This window comes from Trachurus japonicus, chromosome 22 (genome assembly GCF_045865225.1).
Source record: "Trachurus japonicus isolate A0001 chromosome 22, Traja_1.0".
NCBI classification, from domain to species: domain Eukaryota; kingdom Metazoa; phylum Chordata; class Actinopteri; order Carangiformes; family Carangidae; genus Trachurus; species Trachurus japonicus.
Window position 1 is genome coordinate 14,860,570 of NC_140928.1, and position 20,058 is coordinate 14,880,627.

Below are 20,058 nucleotides of genomic sequence, written 5' to 3' on the forward strand. Positions count from 1 at the left end.
ATCAAATCTGTACCATCTGACGCTCAAGGATTTATGGGTTTAGTCAAAATTGCTTTTCCCACTGTGGAGATTAAGCACCGTAGGATGTTTTCCACTCAGGCCGTAGTGTAGCTGCTGCTGCTGCTGCTGCTGCTGCTGCTGCTGCTGTTGCTGTGTTTCTCCCCTTTCATCAGCTGCGGCGCTGGAGAAGGGAATGTCTCAGGGAGGAAGAGTGCTCCAAACCCTGGAGGGGAGTAGATTCTGACTGACAGGAGAGGTCTGTCCTCTGGGGAATGTGAACCATGCAGGTGGATGCTGTTCTTGTGCTCTTCTGTGTTTGGCTCGCGGGTGCAGCTGGGAAAATGGCCCAGTCGAGGGGTCACAAGCTGGAGACCTACAAACAGAGCAGGTAATGTCAGAGGAGTCACCAATGTGAAGGACAATGTGTGGTTTTAATGTTTCCACAGGATATATGACAGTTTTAAATTACGGTAAGCTTCTGATGCAAAACCTTAAAAAAAATGTTAAAGCTCCCTTTCCAGTAAGAGTTTCTGTCTTTATTTTCCTATAGATGTTTTATTTTGGGTTTACACGATGTTGTCCAGTGTTTCCTGTGTCACCTGTGCAGCTCCCTCCCCCTCTGAAAACAGACTTATTCAGACGGCAGATTGGAGAGTGTAGAGAGAGAGAGAGAGGGGGAGAGAGAGGGAGACCTAAATCCCCACATCTATTTATGTACTACTGGTGAATGCTGTGTTCTTTTGCCCCACAACTGCTGCAGGCCAGTTAATGACCATTTTCCCCAAAGGCAGGAGTTGTAGTCAATGTCATTTCCAGGTGATTATTTAGGCTAATTGCTTCCTTTGTTAATGCATCCATTGGATTAGGTGTTTCAGTCCAACCATTTAGTCTCGCATCCTCAGTTCTTATAGATTGAATTGACTTGGACAACAGAGGTGATTTAAATAGAAAGGATTGTATTTGCATTCATTTGCATATTAGGATGTCAGAAGTTTCAGAAGTAGCAGTATATGGAGGGACAATCCAGCTGTGTTTTAAAGAAACGTGACATTTACAACTCAAAACAAGCAGTTAGCATTTCAGTCATTTTTGGATCACAGCTGGACTCAAACACAAAACTGATTGATATTCTAATGTTTCAGTACATTTAGAAAATAAATTGATGCATAAGTTGGATTTCTCTACCACATAGAATTTATAGGATCACTGTCGGATGATTATTGTGCATAAGGAATGCATAACAAAATTGTAGCTGTAGCTAATGATTCTTTTCTTAAATTTATTACAAGTTTAATTTAAACATTTATCCATCAGAAGTTCCTGAAACCTAAGATGATGTTTTCAAATATCTCGTTATATAAGCAACTGTACACAAAACAAAGTATTTCACAAACAAACTGAAATGAGTGAATGTTTTTGTCATTTTTGCATAAAAACTACTAAAATTATTGATTGGTTAACTGAATATTTACATATACTTAATGGTTGATTGACTAGTTGATAAATTGACTGTAACTGTTTCAGCCAAAGTAAAAATACTAGTTTTATTTATTTTAGTGCATATAGTAACCTGACTGTGACTGGTGTAATGAAAGAAATATGACTTTGACACTCAAAAACAAACAATAAACAACTTAGTCTTAGGATGTCAAAATGAGCATTATTATGCACAGCAAACATTATTAGACTTTTATTATTAGAGATTTTAATTCAGGAATATTATAATAACAAACAGCATATGAATCCAGAATAAACTCAACATTTTCAGATCAGAACTGAGAGTTGAGGTATAACACATTATATGAATCTGCTGAATATTTTATTGCTGAATAAATCAGCCCCGATCATAATGAATATCAGAAAAAATATAAAATACTCATACCTTCCAAGTTGATATACTGGAATTATAGTTTTACACAACCAACTGTGCAAAAGCACAAAAAAACAAAGGATTGGAGGAAATCATCTCATTTTTGACATTAAAACATGGGAATGTTTGACACTTTTGTCTGAAAAAAAGATTTATCTGTCATCAGAGTAGCTCATTCCTTTTGTCAATCTGACTTTTGATAGTCAACACAAACTTTCCCAGCTGTGAAAAACAACACTTGACTCAGAAAAATCTAAATTTACACTGACATATTTGCTTTTATCCCCCCAAAAAATGGTAAGAACACTGTCAGAATTTTTTTCCCATGACTGATTCATGTTTATTTGACTATTTTCCAGAATTTATGTGTACAAAACCGCTATTCTGTTGTAGAAATATCAGCTCAGAGTGCAGCTGTGTAGCCTGCAGCCCCGGAGAGAGAAATTAAGATGATAAGATTCTCCCAAGCAGGCAAATTACAGCTCTGCACACCTCATAACGCTATCAGCATTGAATGATTTGCATCTGCTTAATATATCCAGCAACCCCTGTCAAACCATAATCCCCCTGCCTTTAGATACAGTATCACTTTTCTGCTGTTATTTATAGATCAGAGGCGACGTCAACCCGCAGCCTGCTCGATATTAAGATACTGATCCATTTGAGTTAAATAAATGTGTTTGGCATAACATACAGCTGCTTGTATACATCAGGACAAACTGTCAGGATGCATGACATGGTGAGTCTGATCTCACTAAAGGGATGTGTGTGTGTGTTAAATAGTGCACGGTTAAAGCTGCCTTTTTAAAATCTGAACAATCCTCCATGAACATTTAAAGTGATCATCTCTGCCCTAAGGTGATTAAGATGATCATTAAGTATAAGAGGAGCACTATCGTAATCATCTGTGGAAAATCTGCAGAAGACAAAGCACAAGTGGCTGAAAGCTGCGCTGTAATCTCTGAACACCACTGTCGACTTGTTATCAAATCTGCCCTTTGCTGTTTTTTTTGTTGTTTTTTTTACCCTCAACTACTTGAAAGTCTTCTCACATCCGTCTTCCCTTTGCTGATACACACAGTCTGTGAATACAAATCTCTCATCCCTCTTCCAGCAAAGGGGGGGAAATCTCATGCACTTATGTAGAAGTCAAACTCGGCTTCTCGCTGTTTCTCATCATTCCTCTTCTCCTCCTCCTCCTCCTCCTCCCTTGAGTGTGAAATTGCAGAAGCGGCTGGATGTTGCTATAGCACGGGTTGTGGGAGTTTTCACTCAATTACTGAAAATTTTTTCGCTCGCTGCCTTGAAGGAGGAATAGCGGAGTTGGGGATTTGTGTGGGACAGCAGAGTCCCCCACACAAGGGAACATCTGAGGAGAAAACCCTCATGAGGTTTACAGGATAATTTGGAGTGGAAGCTGAATGATTCTTTGACAGAAAAAAAAACACATTTTTGATAACTATGATCATCCATCTCGTCTGCTCTCATTTCCCTCTTCCACATTTGCTTTATTTTGACACTTCTATCTACACACTGTAAACATCTAAACCAAACTATCCATAATAAAAACACATTTAAAATGCGGCCACAATTTGGCAACTAGATAGTTAAAACGTATTGACATTTATTTGACTAAATATCTTTCATTTGAAATGACATGCTGAATGTATAGTTATCTGATCACCCAACATGGCTAAAAACCTGCTAAAAACCAAACCAAACAATCACTTGTGCGCAGTTGAATAGCTAGCCATGGCTAACCTTGACTAAAGCTAAACTGATTCGTACAGTTTACTGGTTAAAATACAAACATTTCAATTCACTAGCGTCTTGGTTGTTCAGTTATCCTTGAGGTAGAAAAAAAAAACGAGCTTTGCAGAGTAGTAGCGGAAACTTAAGTTTCTTATAAATCACACTTAAATGTATTTAACCATGAGTCTTTTAAAAATAACTCTGATGACAAATGACAAATGGACAACAGAGAGCAGAGAGAATGAATTTTATTTGTTGACACTGTTTTGTTTTTTTTGCTGCATTTTAAAATCTAAAAATAGTCTACATAAAGTTAAGACATTGCACCCATCTGTTACAGTGCTCCCAGTGAGCCTGTAAACTCTAAACTCTGTTTCCTGGGCTTCATTTTGTCTGTAGTAGCCTATAGGCTACATTAGGATTTAATATGTCCAGAATGACCTCTGTAGAAATCTGGCCATTTAACCCTGGTGCAGCCCCTGCAGTGATGCATGCATGCATTCAGAGCATCCGCTGCAGGAAACAGCAGCAGCGTCAGGCCACACAGAGCAGAGCAGTGTGCAGACAGGCAGTCTGCTGTGTGGCGTAGGCAGGCAGAGAGGGGATTGGAGAGGCATTTCTGCCAAGAGGATTAGGAACCAGCTGCTGGACGGACACAGACGAGTAGCACCCATTGCCCATCACATCACTGCAGCTACAGTAGCGGCCAGAGAAACCCCCTGGTTGCTGTTTCACTTTGCTCTCGCTGTGTTTTTCAGTTTTTGTCCAGTCAGTTCATCTCTCTCCCTCTCTCTTGCCTCTGTTGTGGTATTTCCTTAATGCATGTCTGTGGTTGTCACAGGGATTTGGCCCTGTCTGTCACAGCATGCTCTACTCTATTAATCCATTTTAGGGTTTTTGGTATTCATCTTTTCCCAACCTCTCTCTCTCTCTCTGTCTCTCGTGGCCTGAAATGGTGCCTAAAAGACAAGTACACAAAGGGAGGCCTCATGAAAAGTGACACCAGAGAAGATCTGGCTTCATTCAAATTGGATATGATGAGGAAATGCTTTTTTGCCCAATGTGTGATTTGTGGATAAAACGTGTGTGATGTAACTGCATGTATTACATCTCCAGAGCAGAGAAGCATCAGAAAAAAAGTTATTATTGCCTTCTGATGCTAAGTAGATTTAAGATAAACACAGTAATGAAAAATGTTAGTTGGTACCATAGACTGTGGTTGGTACAAACTGCTTGTTTTGTGTGTTCAACTGCCAAAAACCTAAATACATAGTTTATTTTCATATATAAATAAACATCATTGACCAATAACACAGAGCTATACACACTAGAAATAATTTAATGAAGTAACTGGAACAATGGAAATGAAAAATAAAATCTATCAATATAATGTGAAAAAATAAGAAAAATGAATTGAAAGTAATTAAACTATTGTGAAATAAAGGAATATACAAAAAAGTGACTGAATAATCATCTTTAAAAAATCTTCAAAAACACTGTAGAAAGAAGCTAAAATACTCAATATTGTGTGTTGTAGACACACAACACTATCTTTATACAACACTGTTCTGCTGTTATGACAGATGTCCTTATTTCTTTATTTCTTTATTGCTGCTCTTAATTAACAGGTTGCGAAGAGAGACCAGAATGGACGGGGGTGGAGGTCACAAATCTGGAAGGTACGCTTTAAAACTCTCATTCTGACTGATTTTCAAAGTAATTTAGATTCATTTCCGAATTGTGTTTGACGTTGTAAACTTTGCATCACATGTCCCTCGTTGTGTCCACACGTGCTTTTTTCTGTGTTTCGCAGCCCGATTTACAAGCGAAGTCCAGACATGACGAAATCGCCAATGACAAAATCTGAGCAGCTCCTGAGAATAGACGACCACGACTTCACCATGAGACCAGCATTCGGAGGTCAGAGAATCAGATTTGAGTAATTTGAGTCAAAGTGTTTTCTTTCACTAATGAGTCTGCAGCTCAGACGTGCTGGACACATGATTGCATCGTAGGCTGCGTGGTCAGTCATCAAGTGCAGTGGGATAGGATTTGTGCTGTGGTCATTGGTTCGGACCAAACCGTCCTATAGACTTTAAGCTCTCGACCTATGACACCGTCCATGCAAGCTGTGCTGGAGTTTCCAATTGGAGCGCAGTTCTTTGCATCACAAGTGTTAATACATGTCTTTTGCATCACTGTATATTAGAGGGATTTGATGTCAGCATTTTGAAATCAAATCTGAAGGATTACATTGAGATAGACACAAGCTTTTGTTTTTACTAAAAGATCATAATGGAATATAATCTTTTTAGCTGTCTTTATCTTTTTATTTGTCTTTCGTGGCAAATAGCCACACACACAAAAATGGTATTTAAAAAAAAACCAAAAAACATTCAATGCAGTGGGCCGAGACACGTGCTGTTTTTATCAGAGCAGGTCTACTTTTAATCACACGACAATCTGCTGTTGAAAACACACCAAGTGACCCTTTGCAGACTCTGTTTGCTCTGTCTTGTTTCGACCATCAAGCACCTCTTAGCTGGAAGTGGAAAACAGAGCTGGATTTCATCCACCGCTGCATCAACTTTGATCCATTATTGTGACCTAATTGTGTTTGTGTACTATTGAAGGATGATGATGCAGAGTAAAAAGGCTGAAATAGGTCAAAAGTAGAGTCCCAGCCAGACCGACACAGTCATGACACAAGCGCTTGCTCTATATTTTTCTGATTCATTGTTGCTTTTTGGAAACGTGATTTCCAAAATAAGAGGGTGAAAGAGTCTCTGTAAGGGTCATGTTGACTTTTTTTTTTTTTTTTACCCATGGCCACATTCATAATGACGCAAAAACACAGTCAGTCAGTTTCCATGGAGAAAAATAACATTTCTGCTTTCTGATTTCTCTATTTTACTTTAGGTCCTCCAATTCCTGTTGGAGTAGATGTTCAGGTTGAGAGTCTGGATACCATCTCAGAAGTGGATATGGTCAGTATGACACAGATTATTCAATAATGGACAACAAAAGAAGAGTCTGAAAATGAATCAAAATTGTGTAAAAGAACTTTGTTTGTTTGTTTTTTCCTTTGTTGCTTCATCCCTATTTGTGATAGTTTTGAGGAGGCCTGACCCCAGTGTTGTGAACTAATATAAACAGCCAGTACAAAAATACTACTCATGCATGCATCAGTATTAACAGGCAGTAATGTCATATATAATAATACTATGTCAGTCACGCAAGACATTTTACTTTGATACTTCACTTTTGCTCTTTGACCAAAGTGGGATTTTGAGTGCAGGATTTTTACTTGTAATGGTAAACTGGTGGATTTTTATATTGTTGCCCTGGTGTTTCTACTTAAGAAAAAAGTGTTTGTATCCTCCACTATTGTTCAGCATTCTGGTGTTTTTCTTCACTGTAGGACTTTACTATGACACTGTACCTGCGTCACTACTGGAAGGACGAGCGGCTGGCGTTCCCGAGCACCAACAACCAAAGCATGACCTTCGACAGTCGCCTGGTGAAGAAGATCTGGGTTCCCGACATGTTTTTCGTCCACTCCAAGCGCTCTTTCATCCACGACACCACAACCGATAATGTCATGCTCAGGGTTTATCCCGATGGCAATGTCCTCTACAGTCTCAGGTAGAAACCAGGCCTTTTTCATAGTAGTGAAAAAGAAATTCCTCTGTGAGCAGTTGATGCATTTTAAAAACACATTTAGGACAAGAATAATGGAAGTTTCCCCTCTGCTGTAAAAAATAATTGAAAACATCACAACGTGAAATAATTTCCCAACAGGGAATAAAAAGAATCACTACACGATGTCCCCTGTCTGACAAGAACAAAGGGGAAACAACAACATGTCACATGAAAAGCTCACCACTGGTTTGGTTTGATGAATCTCACAGCAGGTGAAAGGTCCGGCAGCAGTCTGTGGAACAACACGATAATTGCGATCAGTGTTGCGTACAAACGTGACAGCGCCAAGTTAATCAGCGGAGATATACTTCCCACTTCGGCATGTGGGAGTCGTTTTCACCTGTGCTTAATCAGAAAAGTCATTTATACTCACACAGACAACATAGGGTAAGAACATCTGATTAAGAACTGGGGATAAGAAGAGGGATGGAGGATAGAAAAGACACGACCCCGCAAGGAGATGATACAGAGGGGAAAAGGAAAACACATTAAAACGTGCTCTAAAAAAAGAGAAAAACACAATAACAAGTTAACAGATGGGAAATCATGTGAGTCCGCACGCAACACAGCCTGAGACTCTATTCCTTTTGTTTATTTTGGCACATTACTTACAATTTACTCTACACACAGTTGTGAATTTAACCTCTATCCACATTGTCTAAATGGAAGTTGAATTAGTGTCACTGCCTTTGTCCCTGCAGAATCACTGTCACTGCCATGTGCAACATGGACCTCAGCCGCTTCCCCCTGGACACCCAAACCTGCTCGCTGGAGATTGAGAGCTGTGAGTTGATTTTAACACAAATATGGAGAAATATGTCAGCAAGACGCATCTGCATTTTTTTCTCCACTTGAACATGCTGCCTCATCCATTTATCGAATTTGAAAGACTAATGCCTCAATTTGAAATCTGCTTTCATATCCGTGGTTCTCTCAGAGTATGGATTCTAAACTCTCTCACATTTCTTCTAATACCATCAACATTTCACTTACACACAACAAATGCTAACATGTGTTTTGCATTGACATTCACACAGCACATTCATAAACACTTTTTCATAGTGCCAGATATCCCAGAAAAATTGATGTATATCACACCCTGAAATATTATAAACGCATACATGCTTCAAAGAGAATAAACTGCTTTAATTTTAATGACCCTCTCTTTTTGCACCAGCTCTTCATAGCGTGCAACGAATACTGCAGTCTCCAGGCACTGCCAGTGGTCTTGTCGTATTTTATCTTTCTCTGTAGCACATTTTGTTCACATTAAGATCCAGCATTGTCCTGACTAAATCTATCCTGATTTGGTTTGTCACAGATGTACTTAGTTGTGTGTATTTTCCCACCAGATGCCTACACAGATGATGACTTGATGTTGTACTGGAAGAAAGGGAACGAGTCCCTGAACACCGACGATAGAATATCTCTGTCCCAGTTCCTCATCCAGAAATTTCACACCACCACCAAACTGGCTTTTTACAGCAGCACAGGTACTGTAATCCACCACACAGGCACTTCTGATACGTAAACTGAAGTGATTATGCAAATGTGCATATGCACATACCATAAGCGTGTAAGAACTAGATGATCACAATTGAATTACAAGTTCAATGGATTTCATTTTACTTTATAAGCCTTTTCCAACTAAAGGACTGAGTTTTCCTTACATGGAATTGATGTCCCTCGAATGCCGCACCAAGAAGAATGTCCTAATATTTAATCCTTACTGTGAAATGAAAGGAATCCAGCTATTGCCAAACCACTTGTACTCATCTGGAAAGCTTCTGCAAAAAGCCCTGCAGCTTTCTCCCAACCACTTGTCACTTTGCTCACAAGAGCAACCTGGAGCGTAAATGGGATTTTGTGTCCTATCTTCCTCCGACAGACTAGCAAGCAACCTCCGCTGCAAGTGTTTGTACTGTGTATCAGCAACTAACACATGACAATGTGTGTGCAACGGTGATATTCCTTTTTCCTAGGCTGGTACAATCGTTTGTACATCCACTTCACCCTGCGGCGCCACATCTTCTTCTTCCTGCTGCAAACCTACTTCCCTGCCACTCTGATGGTCATGCTGTCCTGGGTGTCCTTCTGGATCGACCGCAGGGCCGTGCCCGCCAGGGTGCCACTAGGTAGGTGGGAGGCTGAGAGACCTGGCCCTGCTAAAAGGATTATTTAGTTTAAGAAATGTTGGCTTGTACTTAAAGGGAGGAAAGCAAGTTAACATAGTAATTTAAAAACATACTTAGTCATACATGCTTATAAAAAGGTAAAGTGACTGAGCAGCATGCTTACAACTGAGGTTGATGTCAGTGTCATGAGTTAAGAAGATACATTTTAGTTTATTATTTGACACGTTGCATTTGTGTCTTACTTATGACGTTATTGAAGGTTTAGGATCAAAATGAGTGTTTGTACCAGACCTCATGACAATCTATCCAATAGTTGCTGAGACATTTCACTCAAAATTACAAAGGTGAACCTCATGGTGGCATTAGAGGATCACTAGAGCTGTATAGGTTTCATCAGACCACGTTGGCTGTGCCCAATTTGACAGACAGACAACACAGTGGTGCTTACCCCTAAAACGAGCTGCTGCTACAGTGACTAAAGATCAAACAAATAACTGATTTTTTTCTGTGACCAACCCTCCAACCTTATGTGATCAATAAAATAAAAAAAAATCCTTTAAAAATATGTGCTGCAAATAAAAACTATGGCAATACCAGGGACATACAGTATGTGCAACGCTTGTGCAGTATTTGGTTTTATCCAGTGAATTAAGATCTCTGCTGTGACTAAACTGTTTGCGTGCGCTCCCTCCAGGCATCACCACAGTGCTGACCATGTCCACCATCATCACCGGGGTCAACGCCTCCATGCCACGGGTCTCTTACATTAAGGCAGTGGACATTTACCTCTGGGTCAGTTTTGTCTTTGTCTTCTTGTCGGTGATAGAGTACGCGGCGGTCAACTACCTGTCCACCGTACAGGAGAGGAAAGAGAGGAAGCTCAGGGAGAGAGTAAGTGTGATTTCTCTTTGTGGCTGAACAGTTCACTCATGAAATATTGCTCTATATTGATTACTATGACGAATAAAATGGCCAACTAAAGCCATGGTTTATTTCAGTGAGGCCAGGATGTGATTATTGCTTGTTTTTTTTTACATTAATCTTATGATCTGAATATTGAAAAAACATAATAATTTGCGTGAAAGTACCATCAAGCTTAATTTCTGTTCATAGATGAGAGTAAAGAATCTGAATGTGGGGCTAAAATATTCCCTTTTTACTTGTTTAAGTAAAAATAATGATGCAAATATTGCTATGATGTTCACGTTCTTCTTGTTTGTGACAAGCACCAGAGTAAATAAATACAGCTCAAACAGTTAGATAGTAAATACCGCAATAAAATTATATTCACTCTGCAGCTTGAATGAACTGAAAACAATTTATGGGCTGATTTAAATTGGCTGAATGTGACACGGTTGGCTGTTGAGCCTAAGGAGGAAACATCCAAATGAAGTTGAAACAAAACAACTGACATCTCTCTAACTCATCCAACATCGACATGACTGATCTGATTTAATTGTAAAATAATTCTTAACAGGTCGAAACGTTAATAAGTAATTTACGTGCATTTCCCCAAACCAGATAAATATTTTCTAAATCGGTTCAGTTAAAGCAGCTTGCGGGGCTATGGCAAATTATTTCTGGGACTCCAGCTTGTGTACTATATTGCTATTCTTCATCTGCCAAATGCTGCAGCATATGGAGCCAAATTGCCCACGTACCCTGAGGAAAATTCCCTACACACACAACCTTTTATAAATGTTTTATTCCAAAGTTATTTAAAGGAACTGAGTGCACAGAAAAATGATTAACATTTGACAATCTAATGGATTTATATGCTCTTTATAGTTTGTTTATAACTTAAAGGGACAACGAGGAGTTTCTATTTGGTTATAAAAAAGTCTCACATTAATGTGGATGAATCTACGTTACCCACACTTGTTAATGGGCCAATTTTCGATAAATATATCGTTTTGTCTCTATCGTTATTTTGTTATTATTAGTGGTGGTGGAAATGCTGGGCGAGCCGACCAGCGTTTCCTTACTTTCAGTTTTGTGGCGAGTCATGGGAATAACGCAGCCGAATCACCGTTTATGGTCGGAACTACGACGGTATGTGATCGTCTTCGAACCTGTGACTTTAATTATTGATGAATGAAAACATGAGTCTGTCTTGCGCCGGTCAAAGAATTTCACGGTGCGCGCGGCGGCTCATAAATGTAGTGTGAAAACACTTTGCTTTTCCAAAACTCCTTGTTGTCCCTTTAACAGAAAGTAGTGTTTATTGTAGGCAGGAAGTGTTACATAGTGTTGTTTCTCTTCCTCTCTAGCTGCCGTGTACCTGCGGTATCGGCAACCCAGATGATATGATGATAGACCCCCAGATCACTGGCTACGGGTCCATGGATGTCAACACCACAGGGAATTATGGGATGCCAGAGAATGGCGGCCGCCAGGACCGAATGCTGGCTCAGGTGGCACTGAACGACCCACAAATAACAGGCCAGGTGAAGCCGTCCAGAGGCTACGTGAACATTTGGATAGACACCCACGCCATAGACAAGTACTCGAGGGTTGTCTTTCCCGGCGCGTACCTCCTCTTTAACATCATCTACTGGTCCATCTACTCGTAACATGGGATGCAGTAGAGTGAGAGTCGTCCACGACGGGACTCCAGTAGCTCAGCTCATTTGTACAAGAGCAGGAAAGGTGACATCACATTTGATGCTTTTCAGACAGAGGAACTGCTCATAAGATGCATGGAGACCATTGACAGACTGGTGACCATTGCCTTCTTGACCCAGCCACTTAAAACTGAGGTACTGACAAACAGGACAGCCGTTGGCACGATGTGGTTCTATGTTGTGACTGTGCTGCTGTTGGACGGAGAGACGTTTGGATATTTCTGCCACCTGAGGACCTGCAGCACACTGTTCAGTTTAACTCAGCTATGTTTCAACTCTTGATGCAGTAATTGACCGCACAACACAACAGCTAGCCTTGCTCTGTTTGAAGGCAGCCTATCAGCACCTCCAAAGTACACAAGTTTACAAATAATATCTGTGTGCACAAGCAAAACATTTGCCATTTGACAGATAGTTATGTGACCAACTATTCGTTGGGTGGGACCAGTAACTTCCTTGAGTTTCAGCTATTATATCACCTCCTGTTTTTATGGAGGATATGGATTATAAAATGAGATATAACATGCTAATAAATGAGATGCAGAGGTGCTGATCGGTAGATTTTGTCACTGTTCAACTGAGCCAGGCTAGCTGTTTGTCCATTTCCTGTTTTTATGCTAAGCTAAGCTAAGCTAAGGTAATCAGCTCCTGGCTGTAGCTTCATATTTAGTCTTCAGACACGAGAGAGACATCAATCCTCTCAATGAACTCATCGCAAAGAAGCAGATTGTTCAGCGTCATTTTCCAAAATGTGGAACCTCTACAAACCTGGTGATCAGGTTTTTCTTATTCTTAAAGTTCAATTCTTCTTTTGCAGCACATTAGTATGATTCATTATATGTTGCATTTTTTTGTGATCTTTGTATGAGTGCAGTTATTGCATTGCATTTGTGTAATTTGACACGGTTTAGGAAAAAAGCTAAATAATGCAGTCTATTAAAATCACAAATGTAAAAATATATGTTTAGTCCATCCCAAATACTGATAATAATATTGACTTTTATTTTTTGAATGTCTTTATTTCTTCTTCTTTTTTTATACAACTGAAGCTCATCTCCTCTGTTTGGTGTTGTGAGGCTTTGAGGTTCACTGTGACCTGTTAGTTGCTAGTTTTATCGTCTTTTTCAGCTTAAAACAACTTTATACTTTGTTCAGCAAAAGATATTAAGAACATCTTTTTGGTGGTTCATAAATTAAATGTATTAACCAAAAAACAGAAATATAAAATTTAACTCTTGAAAGATGTTACATGTAAGAAAATGTTTAATAAATGTTTTGTTTTCTGAAAATGTGAAAATTATTTGAGCTGAATTTAGGTGCTGAACAACAAAAACCACAATACTGTACATTTTAAATCTCCTTCATGTAATTTATTGATTTTGTGCAAATAGAATTGGATTGTAATGCATGGCTGAAAATTTATTTCTTTTTCTAAAGACATCAATTAAAATCAACTTAAACACAAACAGAAACAAACACATTTGTGACCACAGATTTTGTGTCAGCTGAGGCATTTGGCCACATTTTACTGGTGCAACTCCTTAAGTCTTGGTCTCCAAGAAAATCCTATTTTCCTGCTCTCTTATACAGCTGATTTAAACTGTGCCGGAGGCTAAGCTTTCACAGTTATTAAGACATTGGATTCCTACCAGCTCTGGGGTTCCTCTTCCCTTCTCTGGCACAGGTCTGATTGCTGATGAGCATTCATACCCAATCACATAAACTGGATATTCTGTAATTCCATTAACTGCTCACATCACCTAAAGGATAAGATGCATCTTATTTTCAACTTATTTATGTGATATGGTTCTTGATTTGATGATTACAAAGATGCAGGTGCACAAGTGACCAGGCAGCATCATCCAACAAACAATAAATATCTTTTGATCATCGCCTATAAAGTCACTCCGAGCCAAAAAAAACAAAAACAAGACACAGAGTTTGTATCTTGGACTAAATGCTGACTGAGCGTACTCCACTGGCATGGTAACATTTGTAAACTGCAGGCGAAGCAGATGTAGGTTTCCTGTTAGTCTGTCACTTCCTTGTGTCCCAAGACACCTTTTTTTTTTTTGCAGCGTACTCGTGCAAAGTATTTACGAGTGTTATGAGTTTTTGTAATGCACATATCGTCAAAGTTGTAATCTAAATTTCTAGTGAGTTTTTGTCTGCAGGTGTTTTCTGGAGTTGCAATGTGTTGAGCTCTCTGGGCCATCGTAGGATTTTCAAACTCAGCAGTCTTGATCCTCTGGGAACCGTAGATTTCAGTACAAAACATCTTAATGCATCCATTCATTGTTAATATATAAAATATTTCTGTCTGGGCCATAATAGTGAACGAGCTGTGCCACCAGCACCTACGAAAATGGCCTAAAATCCAAGATTATTGGTTCAAACTTATTAGTGTACAGCTTTACCTTATTTTCTAAATTAAGGTTATTGCGTGTTAAATTTATGTGCAAAAGTTACTCATTTAATTCTCTCACAGTTGTAGTTTTACAGCTTTCCACAACTCTCCACCCTCAGACACCCTCATTAGTCTTGAATCCTTTTCATTTTTACTGATATTATTAAAGCTGGAGTATCTACAGAGCTGCTGAAGTTGCATTGTTGCCTTCTAGTCATTTCTCCTGTTTTCGTTTTGCCAGGCTGAAGTCCTCTCTCACTTGCCTGAGCAGATCAGGGCAGCACACAACATCCACAGCTGTCATAGCCAGAGTTTTGGCTGTCCTCAGGGTGAACAACTGGGCCTTTTCAGCTCCTGGTGCAGGAAAATAAAGCATCAAATAAATAGAAACTAAACAGGAAAACCAAGTGACCTGGAAAAACATGATGAGTGGAAAAAAAAATTGTCTGATCTTGCAGCGCAGTTCAGTTCTGTTACAAGAAAGAACATCTGTTCCCAACAGAGGAATGCTGTGCCATACCTGCTGCGTCGGTGTATTCCTCTGTGTGGTTAAACGCATCCGTGCAGATGTAGAAGAAAGGATGGATACCGGGAACGATGAATGATACGTTGCCAAAGTCTGTGGAACCTGCCAGATGATTATAAATTCACTGCGTTGATCTAGTCAACAACAAAAAAGATCACACTTCCATGCATCTTGTGTTGTTTTTTTGCATTTTTCTGCACATTCTGTACTTTTCAGTGCGTTTTTTTATCTTTACCTACCAGAGAAGTTGGCCGGCTGCTCTGGAAACTCAATCCCCAAAGCTTTTCCATTCTGTTCATACAGGTTTGCCAATGTGGAATTAGGCAGAATGTTATAGTAGGCATGGGACGGGTAGGTTATCTCCACCTGCAAGAAACGAGTTCATTCAAATTTATAAAGCATAGTGCATGAAGAGGTAAAATTCAACCACAGCAAAAATATTATCATCATATATTAACAATATATGAAGCCGTGTGCACTTTGCAGTCTGAATTGAACCTGCCCGAAAGCAAGTGCAGATGTAGAAGAAAAGCACCCTGAAGATAACAGTGAATTATGTAATGCCGTCACAGCACTCAGAGCATAATTACAGGAATATGTTAAAAAGGGCAACGTTATATAACAGAAGAGTCAACTCCAACATCACATTTCTCTACAATGTCATCAGTCACTGTTTGTTTCTGTGTCTGCACTTCACTATTAATCTACATAAGCAGAGATGTGACATGCACCCAGCACAAATGGGAGACATTATACAGTATATTTAAGTATCTTACTTGGCAACCAGTGGCCACAGCAGCCGCCCTGAAGCAAGCTTCTGCTTTGGCCTTGAGGTCGCAAAGATCCTTAAACAGCGGAGTGCGTAGATAAAACAGTAATTCAGTGTAGGCGGGGATAATGTTGGGCTTCTCTCCTCCATGTTTGATGATGCCTGTAGTGAAGTAAATGTAGACGATGAGCAATACATGAGAGGATGAGAAGGAATGAATCTACACCTCTGTTTTGATGCCAAAACTATTTTAAATCTCTGATTTTAATTAGAGATTAAAAATCCATCTACATCTGAATAGGATGACGACTGTGCAGATACTATAGGTGCAGGTGATTCTGATACCTCAAAAAAAAAAGACTCTGATATTTCATGGTTGTTTGTTATTCCTCTTAAATTAATGTAGCTGTTAGTGTATAGCTTTGCCATAATAAATGCACAGAGCCACAAGTTTGCAAAAGCTATTGATGGAAAGTTGTGAGCATGGAGTACATGACCATCAACGCAAAACATAATAATATATGGATTGTTGAAATAGCACAAAATATGAAGGATTAGTAAGCCTTCAGCATTTACAGCGATTTCAACAACATTTTCAGAGAAAGAGATATACTGTATTTAAAAATATCCCCAACTAGTCTCAGTCATTGACATGGTTAGTGTCCTATTTAAGTTTCCATTTTTCCTGTTCTTGAGAGGACCTGTGTGATGCCTTTTAAGCCTAATCACATTTTTTCTTTTAGCAAACATGTTGAAAAAAATTATTTCTCACCCATCAATTTCTTGTTTTGTCTGACCAGTAGTCCAGAACTTTAAAACATTCAATCTATTGTCATAGTGACAGAGAAAAGTGGCAAATTCTCCGATTTGAGAACCTTGAGGGCCACAGAAGTTGGTATTTCCACTTGAAAATAATCAGTCTACTATCAAATAGTTCAAGATATAGTATACCGGCCATTAATGAATCGATGAATCAACTTGTAATTGCAGATCTAGATACAGCCTTACAAAATGCTTACAAGTACATGGATTGTTTTGTTGGCTGCTCAGTATAAACCCTGAACCTGTCACAGTTTCTGTCTGTTCCTCACCATGAAGCCTCCACTCTGGCTTTAGCTGCTGTCTCAGCGCTGAGATGTTGTTGTAGGCCAGAACAGCAGCATCTAAGGCGTTCACTCCCTCCCAGGGGTACGCAGCGGCATGAGATGCCTTCCCATGGTACTTCACTGACACTCTGTGAAGCATCAACACGAGAGACTTAAGTCATGGGGGTTACTAAGAAGGAGAAAATACACAGAATAGGTTATGAGCAGTGAAAGAGAAACATACTCATCGAGCGCAACGCAGGGAAGGAATGAAACATCCTGCTGAGCTGGATGAGCCATGAAGACAAGGTCGACGTCAGCGAAGGCGCCCTCATTGATCAGGTCGATCTTTCCGCCTATTTCTTCCTCTGCAGGAGTTCCCAGAACAGTTATCTGATGAGAAGTGTTTCATTCATGTAAACGCATCTGTCAGTCACTCTGGGTACTCATTAAACTTGAAGAAAATAGCTCTGAATTGTGACTCAAGAAGCCTCCATCACTGGAGAGGTGATGAGACACACAACAATAAGTTGTGTACCAGCTGTTATGGCTGAGACAGATCACAGTATCAGCGCTCCTGTGTAATGATGTACAGTATACATATATGATATGTAGAAATGTGGGTAATAGGATTAGTATGTGAACAATTAATATAACAAAGAAGGAATGAAGCACAGTTAAGAAATGTAAACACTTATTCTGTTTTTGTTTTGTTAGGTGAAGCATATCGCTCACTTGTTTTTTTGTTTTTAATTTTTATAATGTTTATGTTTGGTGTTTTCAACTGTATATTTGATACTGTTGGACCCCAGGAAGCTGTGGCTTTGCTGCAGCTAATGGGGATCTGTATAATAAACAAATAAACAAACAAATAAAGGTCCAGACAAAAGGTCGACCGTTTAATAAACTGTTTTTATCAGTAGAATTTTGCTCTCTTTACCGGTTGCACAGAGAGGCTGCATCATCTTACTGCACTAGATCTCCATTGTGTATCTGAAATGATTTATATTGAAAAAGGGCATGACATAGACTAAATACTAAATTAACTTCCTCCAAGTGTGGAAATGGAGGTTTCTACAGTTGAGCTGTGTGTGTTGTCATTGTCTTTCAACAGGAAACTGCATGGGACAAAAGGGGTTATTGTGATTATAATGTGTTGTGTTACTTAGCACTGACTCTGAGTCTGAGCTGTCTGGACTGTCCACTCATCTTGTCATTTTTTTCATGGCATATCAGCCATTTAATCAAGCATAAGCTTTTTCCTGCTCCCAACTACCCTTATTATATCGGCCAATCCAAAATTGGTCGACCTCTAGCCCAGACTGTCTTTTGTGTCTATGGTTGATTTGTGTCTCCTATGTGGTTTGTTTTCATTTGGAATTATTTTGTGTCACTTTTTGGCTTTTCTTTTCTGTGTTTCTCTGTGTTTATCACTTTGTGGATAATCTGTGACTCTCTGATTGTGTTGTTGTGTTATCTTTGTGGTCATTTTATGCCTTTGCTATCACTTTGTGCAATCTTTGTGGCCATTTTCCATTTGGCTGTGTCTGTCTTGTAGCTTATCTCGGTGTGGTGTCAGATGTGTGTATTGATTTCAATTACACCTCTCTGCGTTTACCTTGACTGGCACAGACAGTGCAGTCTGGTTGTTTTGCAGGGCGGTTTTCAGCCCCACCGCTGCGGCAGCTCCCACCTCCGCTATCAGGTTGTGCCCGCAGGCGTGTCCGATCCCCGGCAGCGCGTCGTATTCACACAGGAAGCCCACGTTCAGCACCGGCGGCTCACCTTCCCCGCTGCCGCCGACCGGACCCCAGCTGGCCCGGAAAGCGGTCGGCAGCTTGTAGTGGCTCTGGACCGTCCATGCCTGTTGTTGGTCCTGCTGCTCGGAGAAGAAGCGGAGCAGCCTGTCGTGGGCGTACGTCTCGTTACCGGCGAGTTCAGGACGGCTCCAGATGTCCCGGCTCAAAGCGAACAGCTCCTCCCTGAGTGAGTCTATGCACAGCTGGAGGCCGTCCTTCATCTGCTGCCGTGCGTCCATGTGGCCCGACTGTCAACACAACAACACAACAAAACAACAACAACACACCACAGAGTCTGCAGACTGAGCCAGAACCAGAACCACTGACCCTACACCAATCTGTTTCACAGTAAAGTTTAAGTTGGTTCACTCTGCCCGGGACTATATTGTCAGAATGAGGTCACTCTCCGTTATAAACTTAGCGCCATGCAGAAACAAGTGTAGCGGGGAGGGGGCGGGGCTACAGGCCACATACCGGAAGTAGTTTTAATAAAGTTTTTTTTTTTAATTATTATTATTAATTATTCATGTATTTTATTTATCTATTTTATAAATTGTGAACGTACATCAAATTCTATCAAAACTGATATGCTTTTATTACTTTTTTGAGTTAATGGCAGAATAGTAGTAGGCCTAGCCTATGACAAACCTACTATTGCTACCTGATTTTATTTTTGAGCAATAGCTAGCCTACTATATTTTTTCACAATTTTGTAAAATTAGAGAAAACATATTAGCATCTGATTTTGCGAAAACTACTTTTCCACTCTGAAATGTTTCTCTTCAGGCTCTGTAGCCTATAATTTGTCAGATAGACAAATATCGCCACCTGCTGGCCAGGAAAACTTACAAACTGACAAATAATATTAAATCCTAGGGCCCAAATCAAACTGTATCTTAATATTTGACTTGGTTTGATTGATTTTGAATTGTGGGATAGTTGAAACATGCACACAAGCAAATTTACACAATCAAACTAATTGCCTTTCAATGTAGACACTTAACACCAATAAATCTCACTTTAACATACACCAATTCACACTTTTACCTTGTGTGTGTCATGCATCTGTGAAAACCTATGCTTCCATTATTTTCTCCTTTATCAAGACAAATTACAGGCATCCTATCAGGCCTGTGGTGTGCTGTAGTACACATTATTACCACACTAGAGGGACCCAGAGACACACACTTTGGTAAAGGGCTCCTACATGGTTCTGAATTCTTTTCTCCTGCTGTGACCATGAATCAGATTTTTTTTTTTAAAGCTTTTCAATCTTTTACCTTGAACAGCTTAAGTGAAGTCTTTTGAAAGAAAACCTTTCAAAAACGCTTATATAGAGGGATTTTTGTCATTGCCTGTAGGTACTCTATACACATGACTGTACACATG

The 20,058-nt window shown here is 39.7% G+C and overlaps 2 protein-coding genes across 2 annotated transcripts; one reads left to right on the top strand and one right to left on the bottom strand.

Annotated features, from left to right (window-relative positions):
• Positions 1-154: 154 nt before the first annotated feature.
• Positions 155-13,561, top strand: LOC146963736 (gamma-aminobutyric acid receptor subunit rho-1-like). Its single transcript, XM_085768482.1, has 10 exons — positions 155-388; positions 5,251-5,301; positions 5,436-5,542; positions 6,542-6,609; positions 7,044-7,267; positions 8,026-8,108; positions 8,677-8,817; positions 9,307-9,459; positions 10,154-10,350; positions 11,730-13,561. Exons 1-10 carry the CDS (start codon positions 282-284, stop codon positions 12,030-12,032), a joined length of 1,434 nt encoding a protein of 477 aa, XP_085624608.1. The 5' UTR covers positions 155-281; the 3' UTR covers positions 12,033-13,561.
• Positions 13,562-14,631: 1,070 nt separating this feature from the next.
• LOC146963737 (peptidase M20 domain-containing protein 2-like) lies at positions 14,632-19,113 on the bottom strand. Its single transcript, XM_085768483.1, has 7 exons — positions 18,489-19,113; positions 17,115-17,263; positions 16,877-17,019; positions 15,793-15,947; positions 15,256-15,382; positions 15,011-15,118; positions 14,632-14,844 (listed from the first exon to the last, which is right to left on the bottom strand). The coding sequence occupies exons 1-7, from the start codon at positions 18,906-18,908 to the stop codon at positions 14,705-14,707; spliced, it is 1,242 nt and encodes a 413-aa protein (XP_085624609.1). The 5' UTR covers positions 18,909-19,113; the 3' UTR covers positions 14,632-14,704.
• Positions 19,114-20,058: the final 945 nt, after the last annotated feature.